The sequence below is a fragment of the Oryzias latipes genome, chromosome 2 (genome assembly GCF_053564925.1).
Source record: "Oryzias latipes strain Hd-rR chromosome 2, Olatipes_Hd-rR_3.1".
NCBI lineage: Eukaryota > Metazoa > Chordata > Actinopteri > Beloniformes > Adrianichthyidae > Oryzias > Oryzias latipes.
The window spans coordinates 4,648,616-4,661,626 of record NC_136238.1 but is presented as its reverse complement, the minus strand read 5'-3'; the positions used below and the strand labels follow the sequence as shown (position 1 = coordinate 4,661,626).

The 13,011-nt window shown below is 44.2% G+C and overlaps 1 protein-coding gene across 1 annotated transcript in view; it reads right to left on the bottom strand.

The window, feature by feature from the left end:
* LOC144983684 (NLR family CARD domain-containing protein 3-like) overlaps nt 1-13,011 on the bottom strand; it is a 64,224-nt gene that overhangs the window by 29,497 nt on the left and 21,716 nt on the right. The window contains exons 7-8 of the mRNA XM_078930745.1: nt 11,089-12,889; nt 10,820-10,993 (exon numbers count right to left, since the gene is read on the bottom strand). Coding sequence (XP_078786871.1) covers nt 10,820-10,993; nt 11,089-12,889 — 1,975 coding nt within the window. The remainder of the gene's footprint in view (nt 1-10,819; nt 10,994-11,088; nt 12,890-13,011) is intronic.

The window sequence follows — 13,011 nt, the reverse complement described above, 5'->3', positions numbered from 1 at the left end:
GACGTCACTGCTTTCTCCGTGTGTCCAGCCGCTGACACACACACGCACCAGGAGCAGACTGTGTTAGCGGCAGAGAAGAGGGTTTTGTGATGGTTGTGAACTTCTGATGAGTTTCCACAGCTTCTCAGGACTACATAGCTGCATGTCCGCCTTCTGCGGTCCTCCTGACGCACCGCGGACACGCTTTTGTTCTTGAGACCGCCAGCTGCCTTCGCACAGCGGAGCGCGAAGCTCCTGATGATCGAAGGCGGAAATTCTGCTGCGATCTGAGAAACCATCATATGAATTTGTGTTTCCAGTGGTGTCCAGAACAAAATAAAGACTGATGTAATTCCCACATATTTACACATTTATTTGCAGCTTCGCGCTGAATTTGCTGTTTGATGACAGCTGGAGCTCCATCAACAGACAGCAGATTTCTCCATGCTAAACATTTGCTGGGTGGACCAAAAACACTCACTCAGCGCAAAGCTGCAGGAGACTATCTTCATAATGTGCTTTTATTACTGTCATGATTATATAAGGGCCTGCTCTGCTCGATCATATGTTTTTAAATCCGTGCGGTGAGACGACGCTGAAGAAGTGTGAAGGAATTTGTTTTATTATTATCATTGCTTAAATGTATTTGGTTAAATGTATGTTTAAATGTTAACTCAGATTGACTTTTTTACCTCTTCTGAAAACAGTTGTGTGTTTGTTCATCTGCTTCTCATCTCCCACCCAGGATGAGGGGTTTACGACACACTGTCCTGAGCTGATAAGGAATACTGTTTGAAGTTAGAATCCAACCAAATGGGTCATTATACGACACCCCCTAATGAACTTTTCCTCTTTGTCTTGAAAATGTTACCTCCTTCTTGTGTTCTTAATAAAAGGTGCACAGGGAGAGGCAGACCTTTGAGAAGAGAAACGTGGTGGACCTTTTCCAACACATTTGCTCCTCTCCCTCGTGCATGAGAAACTTGATTCTTGTTGTGGTTTGTTGTTTATAATTGTGTTTTTCTTTAATGTCTAGATGCATTTATCTGACATTCTTTGGTCCATTCGAGCCGGAAGACAACATATCTGCGTCCTTGGGGGAGGACCATGCCGATTGAAGTCTGTGCACAGCCCGTGAGACTAGGTCTCCGGAGGAAAGTCCGTCGTAGTGAATTCTACGCCGGCCAATCGACTGGTCTGATCCCTGGGTCCGGATTGACGTTATTCGTTAACCAGTCAGACCACAACGACAAGGCAAGTACAGCGCTTTTTCAGGGGTTCGAGTCCCCGAAGTGGCCCAGAATTCTGAGGGACAGGTTCAAGTCCTGTTGCCTAAAACACGTGTGGGTTTGGAGTCCCGGAAAAGTCCAGAATTCTGTATAAAGGTGTAGGTTCGAGTCCTGCAGCCTAAAACGCGTAAGAGGGTTCAAGTCCCTAAAAGGCCTAGAAAAACAACAAAAATAAAAAATAACGTTTTTTTTGGTGTGAATGTGTGTGCATGTGTGAAAGGAGTGAACTTGTTCGAAGCAGTGAGCAGCTGGAAACCTTGCGGTGTTAACACAAGGCTGCTTGTTGACGTAGAACAAGATTTCATCTCATTAGGCTTTAGGTGAAAAGAACCCAGAGTCTAAAACGTGTTTTGCTCCTGGGAGGACCCTAAACGTGTGACCGGATCAGACAACAGGTCTGACCTAGAAGCTTGTTGCACGGGGAGTGAAATTCGGTCCTGAGAGAAATTCTCTGTTGGTTCTGATCACACTCTGTGACTAACGTAAATAAATAAAAAAATTGGAAAAATTAAAAAATGGGGGAATTCAAATAAAAAAGTTGAATTGACATGAGATTAAAAATATATGGAAAGAGGTTCATCCAGGTTCAAATACATTCTTGATAAAATGGGATAAAAACTAGGATTTTAAGGGGAATGTACTGAATTAGTTCAAAGGTTACAAATTAAAAACAAAATAAAAAATACAAAAGAAACAAAAAAATAGTGAAGAATTAATTTGTGCAAAACTGTGCTTAAATGAAGCAACGAAAAATAAAGAATGGCATTCAGAAAAGTAAAACTAGAGATAAATCAGATGTGAGACTCAGACCCCTGCAACTGCAGGCTGCAGCAGGCTGCAGACCGAGCAGGAGCAGGAAGAAAGGGGGGGAGAGCAGAAACCAGCTGATTTCTCACCTCCTCCCTACCAGGGGACAAATGCTCCTCTGTTGACGGGTTTTTACCCACCACTGACTGATTTAAATAAACCAGAAAAAGAAAAAAATGATTTTAAGAGGAAAAGGGAAAAAAACTTGAATGGAGTAAAACTATGGGGGTTGGTTTGGAAGAAGCTGGAGAGACATCTAAAGTTGCAGAGACATTTCCAATGATTGAAGTGTCCAATCCCAGAGCTGGAGAAGATGGCCAGAGAACTACACTTCTTTTGTTTAGGACCTGGACATTAGAGGATGTTAGGAAGGCAGTGAGGGGAGTTATCTCTCACGGGCAAATGATGAAAGTTCAGAGAGCTTATCATCTGAATGGCATTAAATGTCAGGAAGTATGTATGACTGCTATGAAAGCAGACTGGGCAAAAGTAAAGGGAAAAAGGAATCCTATGAATGATGACGATCCACCCAGACCTCTTCCGCATAACAGTCTAAGAGTTAATTCAAAGTCTTACACTTTTTGGACAAAGAATTAGAGAAGCCTTTCCAATGAGACCTGACTATGGAAAGATTGGTCAAACTAAACAAAAAGATGGAGAATTAGTGTTTGATTTTAGAGTCAGATTTGAAGAAGTTTTAAAGCTAATTGTGGACTCAGAGATAATGATGATGGTGCCTATAGGCAGCAGCTGAAACAAGCTTTACTGTAAGCTATGAGACCAGAGATTGCAGACTAGATAAGGACACTTTACATAGATCTGCCTACAGGAGCACTACAACAGTTTGTGAATTTTGCTGTTCATGCAGAAAAAAGTGATGGTGAATAGAAAGAAATTTAGGAATCAAAGTGTAGATACATTTTGGCAGGAGGAAAGTAGTGATGTGTTTTTTGGAAGGAATGTGAACAGAGGAAGAAATTGTGGTCGTGGAAAAGGAAATTTTAAAGAAAATTTTAGAGGAAGGTCTAGAGGAAGTAGCAACAGAGGGTCAGAGCAAGTTGATGATGGATGTTGGATTTGTGGACAGAGAGATCATTGGCTGAGAGATTGTCCTGAAAGGAAGAAATCAGATTGACTAGATGGTAGAAGTAATGTCAAGATTAACAATGAATCTGAACCAGAAATTCAACGAATTTGTGATAAATTTTTAGATCTCACTGAAGTTTGTCTTATGGAAAAGCCAGAAATAACTCTTTATGTTCAGGGACAATCGTTTGTTTTTCTTTGTGATTCAGGGGCTTGTAGAACTGTGATAAGAAGTTATTACAATGATTTTCCTAAGTCAAATAAAACAATACAAATGAGATCTGCAGATGGTCAAATTGAAACTAAACATTTGAGTAAACCAGTTTGTTTTGAAAATCCTGACACTAATGAAACAACAAGCATTCCTGTGGTTTTAGCACCAAACTGTCCTTTTAATCTTTTAGGGAGAGATGTCATGATAAGATTAAAGTTAGGAATTTACCCCACCAGAGAAGGGGGGATGCAAGCACGACGTTGCCCCGATACAGACATCTGTGTGCTAGAAGGCAGAGGTGAACCACACTATTATTGGACTTTAGATCTACCGAAAACTGATCTCGGACAGACTGCAAAAAACTTAATGGAAAAAGCAAAAGCCAGAGTGTCACCCCATGCAGATTTTATGTCTTCAGACATTCTGTATGTCATGTTAAGATGCAAAAAGTATCCTAGCCCTGACAGGAGATATGATGAAGCAGTGAGTAAACTAGGATTTCAAAAAATGTACAATAAATGATTGTTATTGGAAAGATGAAACTAGTTTCTGTACTGTGACAATTACACCAGAAGCAAAAAACTTAATGTATACAGAAAGACTGACAAGTTGGAAACAAATGGCAGATGCAGTTCCATTTATTTCTTGTTCTAAAGGTTCACGAGAAAAATGGGAAGAAATGAAAGAACATGTGCAGGAAGTGACTTATACTTTGAACTGGCAGACTGATCCGGAAACTGGAATCTCTACCAATCCTGAAACTAAGTTTAAAAGGATTGCACTAAACTGGGTAGTGATTACACAACATATTGTGCATCAGACTGACAGAAGAAGCTGAGTGAAAATTATGTTGACAGAGAAAGAGGAAGATTCTCTTAAACTCTTAGACTAAAGGGCCAGCAGATGTAGGGTTAATTAAAGGATGACAGAATATACTCCACGGAAAAAAACAACATCCTTCAAAGGATGATGCAGAAGAGGGAATAAGGCCTGTTATAGATGAATTGTACAAAGCAGGAGTGTTAGTACAGTGCCCAGAGTCACCTTGTAACACCAATTTTCCCAGTTAAAAAGGCTCCTCCTTCTACATCTTGGAGGATGGTTCAAGATCTGAGACCAGTAATTGATGCAGTTCTACAAAGAGCACCTAATGTACCAGATCCACACACTTTGTTGAATACCTTAGATCCAAGAGCAGAATGGTTATCAGTAATAGATCTAACTAATGCATTTTTCTCAGTCCCCTTACACCCAGATAGTCAATATTGGTTTGCATTTACTTTTGAAGGAAAGAAGTACACTTAGACAAGACTTCCTCAGTGCTATGCAGAAAGTCCTACCATTTTTTCTGATGCTATTTCAAACTGTTTAGCAGGATTTGAGCCCCCTATGAAAAGTCAAATCATAACTTATGTAGATGACATTCTCATAGCATCAACCTCACAGGAGTTTTGTAAAATAGACACCATAGCTTTATTGACTTATTTGGCAGAGACTGGAAACAAAGTAAACAAAGACAAATTACAGCTATGGACCCCACAAGTTAAATATTTGGGCCAGGCAAAAACAAAGTGGGCTTTGCTGTTGTAACTCAAGATAAGGTTCTGAAGGCAGGACCCCGCCTGGAAAATTACTCAGCACAATCAGCAGAGTTGACAGCTTTAACTGAAGCATGCAAACTGTTTAAAGATACGCCAGTTACAATCTACAATGATAGCCAATATGCGTTTGCATTTATTTTGTCAACAGTGGAAGAACAGAGGGTTTAAAACATCAACAGGAAAACCAGTAACGCATCTAGACTTACTGAAAGAATTATTGACTGCTGTAATGTTACCATCTAAAGTAATATGTAAATGCGAGGGGGACACACAAAAAACAGATCCTATTTCTAAAGGAAATGCCTTTGCAGATGCAACAGCAAAGCAAGCTGCAACAAAAGATGTAGAAATATGCACAAATGAGGATGTGACTGCAGATGCAACCGCTGATGTTTTAAAAGAAATGCAACACAGCGCACCAACACAATAAAAAGATCTATGGTTGAAAAAGGAGCAAAGTTGAACAAGGTCTTTATGTCAGCACAGAAGGAAAACCTATTTTACCAAAATCCATGAACAAATGGGCAGCAATTTTGAGTCATGGTTCATGTCATGAGTCATGTCTCAACAGGGAGTACGATGAACTTATTAGAGAAATATTATACAACTTATGAATTTATTCTCTATTCAAAATTTTTTCTGTAAACAATGTGTTACATGTATGCGTCATAATCCCCAAGGCAATGTTAGACCTAAGAGAGGAAAATTTCCTGAACCACCTTTTCCTTTCCATACAATCCATATGGATTGTATTGAATTGAATAAAAGAAAAGGATTGAAATATTGTTTAGTGATTATTGATGCATTTTCCAAATGGGTTGAAATTTTTCCATGTGCAACACAAGATGCTATTACAGTAGCTAAAGCTATTTGTAAAAGAATAATCCCATCTTTTGGCATACCACAAGTGATAAGAAGTGATAATGATACACATTTTGTAAATCAAGTGATAGACAAAATGGCTCAACATCTTTGTATTGATCTAAAGAGACATTGTAGTTATCACCCACAGAGTGCAGGATTAGTTGAGAGAACTAATGGCACTATCAAATCAAAGTTAAAGAAATGCATGGAAGAGACAAACAGACAGTGGCCTGACTGCATAGACTTAGTTCAACTAAGCATGCATATCACACCCACAGCACGTCAACCTTTAACGCCTTTTGAAATGCTGTATGGACGTTCATAGGTTACCAGACCTTGATCCTACACAGCAACATTCTCCAGATGACGATGCAAATTTAGTGGATTATTTGAGAAAAATGTTTACCACTAAAGATGTGCAAAGGACAAATCAAGTGCCAGATTCCTTTTTATCTCCACAGGACACTTCACCAGTGCAGGTTGGTAACTGGGTGTTTGTGAAGGCCATAAAAAGGAAGTGTTGGTCCAGCCCACGGCGGGAAGGCCCATTCCAAGTCCTGCTGACTACACCAACAGCTGTCAAGATTGCTGAAAGAATGTCTTGGATCTATCTATCACACTGCAAGAAAAAGCATCTGGGTGAGGCTAATTCCAACTGCTAGGTGGGGAAGTCTGACTACAAAGGGAGGCAGCTGTATAGAAGCTGCTTGTCTCAACGTCAGCGAAGCAGGGGAATCCACCTAGTCTTAGGGAAGAAAGCACACCAGATCTCTTTTGCACTACACGGATCCTGCACTGTTAGAGGACTTGAGGAGGTGATGTGCTAGTAACCTCTCCCTCCTGAAGATAGCCACATATCCACCATGGTGTGTCCAACTGGGCTAAGTTTATTTTGTTTAATGTTCCTGCTATTCCTGACAGGAGCCACCACATGGATTTGGTTCTTTAAGAATCATTATCCACCTGCAGGAAGAACCACCAACGTGGAAAGACTAAACATTTCTCGACGATGGCTGAGTATTGATGAACATGATGTTTTGAATAGTCCAAAAATGAACATAACTCACCTGTATATGAAAAATTCTTGGTATAGGTATGTTATGTTACTGGCTAAGGAAATGCATAGATCTGATTGCTATGTTGTTCTGTAATTCCAACTTCATCCCTACATCCTAATTTACAGGCAAAGCAATTTTCTGAGTGGAAAAGCGACTGTGTTATTGAATATATTTTCAGAGGGTATATTAAAACTGGAGCCGTCACCACTTCAAATGGTACTCTTGTAAGACCGAGTTGCAAGAGTTTGTATCAGTTTAAAAAACTGAAATTGAGGGGGGTAGGAGGGTGATAATAGGAGGGGGGGGGGGGATAAGACCATGAAGCAGCATAAAGCAACAAGTTTACTGGTTGTTTATCATTACGGTAAGGTTCAAATGAAGTACAAAAAGGGCGGGGCCTGTCCACACACACACTCAAATGTTATCAACACACCTGCTAGCTGCAAAAATGTCCACATGTCAACATGTACACAAAACAGATAGTGTTCACACGCATACTTATGCCTTAAAACCAACTAGTGTGAAATATTTCATTCATTCTATCACGCAAACTATTAGTGAAAAGGTGAGCTAACACCTGTGCTCAGGTGAGTGTTTATGGTCTTCTAAAATGGATGGTGGAATGTGAAAAGAAGGAGGGAGAGTGCCCAGCCATCCCCACACCAAGACCCCCGCTGCAGCAGCAGCGGCAGCCGGAACCCCCCCCAACGTCACACAGGAGCAGGCAGGGAAACACCGCCCCCCGGGAGACCAAATCCGCCACCCAGGCCAGGGCCAGCAGGACCGCCGCGAGGCCCCCAGAGCCAGAGAGCAAGGAGGCATGGGGGGAAAGAGAGCGCCGCCCCAGCCCAACCAGGAGAGCCCCCCCCCCCCCCCCCCCCCCCCCCCACCGCGCCGGGAGAGCCCAACGCAGGGCCCCAACGGAGAAGGACGCCCACAGCCCCAGACGAGCACCCCATTACCACCCAGGAGTTCCGGGCATCCTCCCGCCACAACCCCAGGTACGAGCCAGGACCCCCCAAGGGAGACCCTCTCCGCACTCCAGGCAGCCACCCACCCGGCTCACGGTTGGTCCAGGGAGGAGCAAGGCAGGGGCCCGCCGCCCCCGCCCAGGAGGGGGGCATCCAGGGGAAAAAGGGGGCCCACAAGGGGTGTTGTAAACATCGCCCGACCAGGCTCGGCCACAGTTGGAAGTTTGGTGGGGCCCAGCGCTCAGGGGCAAGGACCAGAACCCACCCCCCAGGGAAACGAACACCCCAGGCTCAGGTGTAATGTGAACCCCCTCCCCGGACGGAGAGAGCACCGCCGGGCACAGGAAGCTGGCACGCAGGGGACACGGCCGCCGTTGCCAAGGGCCCCGTACCCCCCACCAGGGAAGGGGTAGGGGACAGATGGTCGTAGGTCCCACCTTCCTTGCAAAATGTGTGTGCGTGTATGTTTGTTTGAGAGGGCGTGTGTGTTCATGTGTGTGCGTTTATGTTGGAATATATATATTGAGGGGGGAGGGGTGTGTGTACTGAGGGGGGTGCAGTTAAAATTGGCGGGTAGGGCACTAAGGGGAAATCTCCTGAATTCTCACAGTGACGTCCCCTCACCCTCCCCACCAAGGGGCCCTAAATGTATAAGGCGCGGTTATAATTGGCGGGTAGGGTGCTAGGAGGACATCTGCTGCTTGCTGGCAGTGATGTCCAAGCACCCCCCCTACCAAGGACCCTACATGTCTAAGGTGCAAATAAAACCGAAGGGGGGACACCCTCTCCATACGGCAACCATAGGAGGGGGGCCACTGCCAAGTAGCCCCCCCCTCCCAATGCGCATCGCAGGCTAAACCCCCCACCCCCTCACCCTAATATGAGGTTATATGAGGAAGAGGGTAAGTTGGGGACAGCTGGTAGACTGTCCCCAACTTACGTAACCTTATTGATGTCAAGCCACATAATTCCATTTGGGGATCAGATGTTCCTGAAGACCATAAACTCTGGAATACGGGGCAAAAGCTAACTATGGTATTGTTTCGCTGGGTAGGAACTGCTAAAAACGCTCTCAGAATTGAGACCATTGATTATCGATTAGGTTTATTTTTGAATGCTACAATTAAAGCATTTAAAGGCTATAATGAACAAATGTCAAGCATGAGACTTATGGTTCTACAGAACAGGTTGGTTTTGGACTCATTGGTTGCTCAGGAGGGAGGTGTTTGTAAAATGTTAAATGATACCTATTTCAGTCAGACAACTCTTGCAGTAAGAAATATTTATTTGACACATTTATTTATTTACTTAATTTTCCACATTCTTTAAGTTGGCATTCACATCCTTTCGTTTGGCATAAGGCTTCGTTCAATTCCATGAGAAATTTCCATAAAACTTTCGGGTAACAAAAACCCCCTTTACGGAGCCCACAGGTGAAAGCCGAGGAGGAGGGTGGGGCGAAGAATGAGCGCTGAAGGTAAGAAAGAGAATGAACAACTGCGCACCTGGGCTTAAATAGGACGCTGAGCAGGTGAGTTAATTGACTGAACCGCCCTAGGGTATTTACCTGTAAAACACTGCAGCGAGTATCTGCCTGAAATACGATAAATTGTCATTGTATATTTATTCCTGACAACACAGATGAAGGTCACAGCATCACTCAAGCATTACATCAACTTGAAAAGGTTCAGCAGGCAATGCAGGATGACAGGAAACCCCAATCTTGGGATTTCTTCTCCTGGCTTGCTTTTGGTTCCTGATGGCAACTTTTGTTAAAAATAGTGACACCTATTCTTATGGTACTGATCATATGTTGTGTTTTCACTATGTGCATTTTTCCTTGTATTCGATCTATGATTTTCAGAGCAGTGAATGGTGGAGTACAAAGTGTTCTTCTGAGTCAAGAATACAACCTGTTATTAAAGGGAAAACAAGATGACTGTAATGATTTTGAAATTGAAATCATGCCCGCGGGCACAGGGTTCGTGACCCCAGCATTAGCCTAATGCTAATTCTTTTTTTGGGTCCTTGCAGCCAAGAAAAAATGCACCGACTGCACGGATGTAAAAAAAATGAGCGAGCAGGCCCTTAATAATAATTATAACAGTAATAAAAGCACATTTGGTAGTATCCTTTGATAGTATCCTGCAGTTTCACACTGATTTTGCTGTTCGATGACAGCTGGAGCCCCTTCAAAAGCTAGCACATTTCACCATGCTAAACGTTTGCTGGTTGGACCAACACGCACTCAGCAGGAAGCTGCAGGAGACAATGTTCTAAATGTGCTTTTATTACGGGCGGCCGTGGTGCAGTGGTAGGGCGGTCGACCCATGATCGTAAGATTGCAGGTTCGATTCCCGCCTTGCACGCCCATGAGTCGAAGTGTCCTTGGGCAAGACACTGAACCCCACCTTGCCTCTGGTGGTAGGCGGGCGCCTGTGTTTGGCAGCGGAGCAGCCACCAGTGTGAGTGAATGTCTGTGTGACTGGGTGAATGGGTCTGTGACTGTAAAAGCGCTTTGTCCTTGTAGGAAGAAAGGCGCTATATAAGTATACGCCATTTACCATTTAAATATGTGGGAATTACATCATCCTTTATTTTGTTCTGGACACCACTGGAAACACAACTTCATATGATGGTTTCTCAGATCGTAACACCATTTCCGCCTTTGGCGAACGGGAGCTTTGGGTCGCGGGGCTTAGCGCTCCGCTTTGTGAAGGCGGCTGCTGGTCCAAAGAAAAAAAGCTTGTGTGCTAACACAAGCTAACGCAAAGCTCCACACATGATGAACTGATACAAAGATTTGATGAACACAGAGCTGATATTCTGGTGATGGTAAATGTCTGTAGATCAGTAAAAATTAGTCATTTCCAGCAGCACATCTGATCATGTCTCACTGCACACTGGTTGAAAAACACTGTAGAGAATCAACATTTGAATGAAAGCTGACCTGAGAGTCTCCAGTTTACAGTCTGGACTCTCCAGTCCGGATGACAGTAGCTTCACTCCTGAATCCTGCAGCTTGTTGTTACTCAGGTCCAGAAGTCTGAGTCTGGAGGACTGAGAGCTGAGAACTGAAGACAGAGCTGTACAGCTTCTCTTTGACAGATTACAGCGTCTCAGTCTGCAGAAAACAAAGACAGACAGCAGTTATTGAATCTTTCATGTTTCCATCAGATTCATTTGTTCACTGAAGGTGATTTTCATGAGAGTTCTTACAGAGCTTTGTTGGAGACTTTGACCACTGGCAGCAGCCTCAGAAGAGCCTCCTCTGAACCAGAGTATTTCTGCAGGTCAAACATTTCCAGATCTTCTTCTGATGACAGTAAGATGAAGACCAGAGCAGACCACTGAGCAGGAGACAGTTTATACATGGAGAGACGTCCTGACCTCAGGACCTGTTGGATCTCCTCCACTAGAGATCCATCATTCAGTTCATTCAGACAGTGGAACAGGTTGATGCTTCTCTCTGCAGACAGATCCTCACTGATCTTCTCCTTGATGAACTGGACTGTTTCCTGATTGGTCTGTGAGCTACTTCCTGTCTGAGTCAGCAGACCTCGTAGGAGACTCTGATTGGTCTGCAGTGAAAGACCCAGGAGGAAGCGGAGGAACAAGTCCAGGTGTCCGTTTGGACTCTGTAAGGCCTTCTCCACAGCACTCTGGTACAACTGGACTGGATTTCTCTGTTTCAGTTTGAGAATCGTTAAGGATCTTTTCTTTTGTTTATCCATGAGGTTGAGTTCAGAGGTGATGAAGGTCAGGTGGACATGAAGAGCAGCCAGAAACTCCTGAACACTCAGATGGATGAAGCAGAAGACCTTGTCCTGGTACAGGCCTCCCTCCTCTCTAAAGACCTGTGTGAACACTCCTGAGTACACTGAGGCTGCTCTGATATCGATGCCACACTCTGTCAGGTCGGATTCATAGAAGATCAGGTTTCCTTTCTGCAGCTGCTCAAAAGCCAGTTTTCCCAGAGACTCCATCATCTTCCTGCTCTCTGGACTCCAGTGAGGATCTGTCTCAGCTCCTCCATCATACTTGACCTTCTGGACTTTGGCCTGAACCACCAGGAAGTGGATGTACATCTCAGTCAGGCTCTTGGGCAGCTCTCCTCTTCCTCTGCTCTTCAGCAGATCTTCCAGAACTGTAGCAGTGATCCAGCAGAAGACTGGGATGTGGCACATGATGTGGAGGCTTCTGGATCTCTGGATGTGGGAGATGATCCTGCTGGCCCGCTCTTCATTCCTGAACCTTTTCCTGAAGTACTCCTCCTTCTGGGGATCATTGAACCCTCTGACCTCTGTCACCATGTCAACACACTCAGCAGGGATCTGATTGGCTGCTGCAGGTCGTGTGGTTATCCAGAGGAGAGCAGAGGGAAGCAGGTTCCCCCTGATGAGGTTTGTCAGCAGATCAGCCACTGAGGTGGACTTTCTAGGGTCCTTCAGGATCCGAGTCTTGTGGAAGTCCAGAGGAAGTCGACTCTCATCCAGACCATCAAAGATGAAGAGGACCTGGAAGTCTTCAAAGCTGCAGATTCCTGCTTGTTTGGTTTCAGGGAAGAAGTGATGAACAAGTTCCACCAAGCTGAACTCCTCCTCTTTCAGCACATTCAGCTCTCTGAAAGTGAATGGAAATGTGAAGTGGAGGTTCTGGTGGGCTTTGCCTTCAGCCCAGTCCAGAGTGAACTTCTGTGTTAAGACTGTTTTCCCGATGCCAGCCACTCCCTTAGTCATCACGGTTCTGATTGGTTCTGGTCTTCCAGCTGGGAGTTGGAAGAGCTCTTCTTGTCTGATGCTTGTTTCTGCTCTGTCTGCTTTCCTGGATGCTGCTTCAATCTGTCTGACCTCATGTTCTTCATTCAGCTCTCCTCTTCCTCCCTCTGTGACGAAGAGCTCTGTGTAGATCTCATTCAGAAGGGTTGGGCTTCCTGCTTTAGCCATTCCCTCAAACACACACTGGAACTTCTTCTTCAGACCAGATTGGACTTCATGTCGACAAACTGCAGCAGCAGATCCTGAATGAAGACAACAAACAGTAAATCAAGTCTCTGCAGCCCTGAATGATGAGGGTTTGAATCCCTGTTGAGACATCAGGAAATCTTCATTTCTCAGCAGCTGAAACCTTCAGAGAAATCCT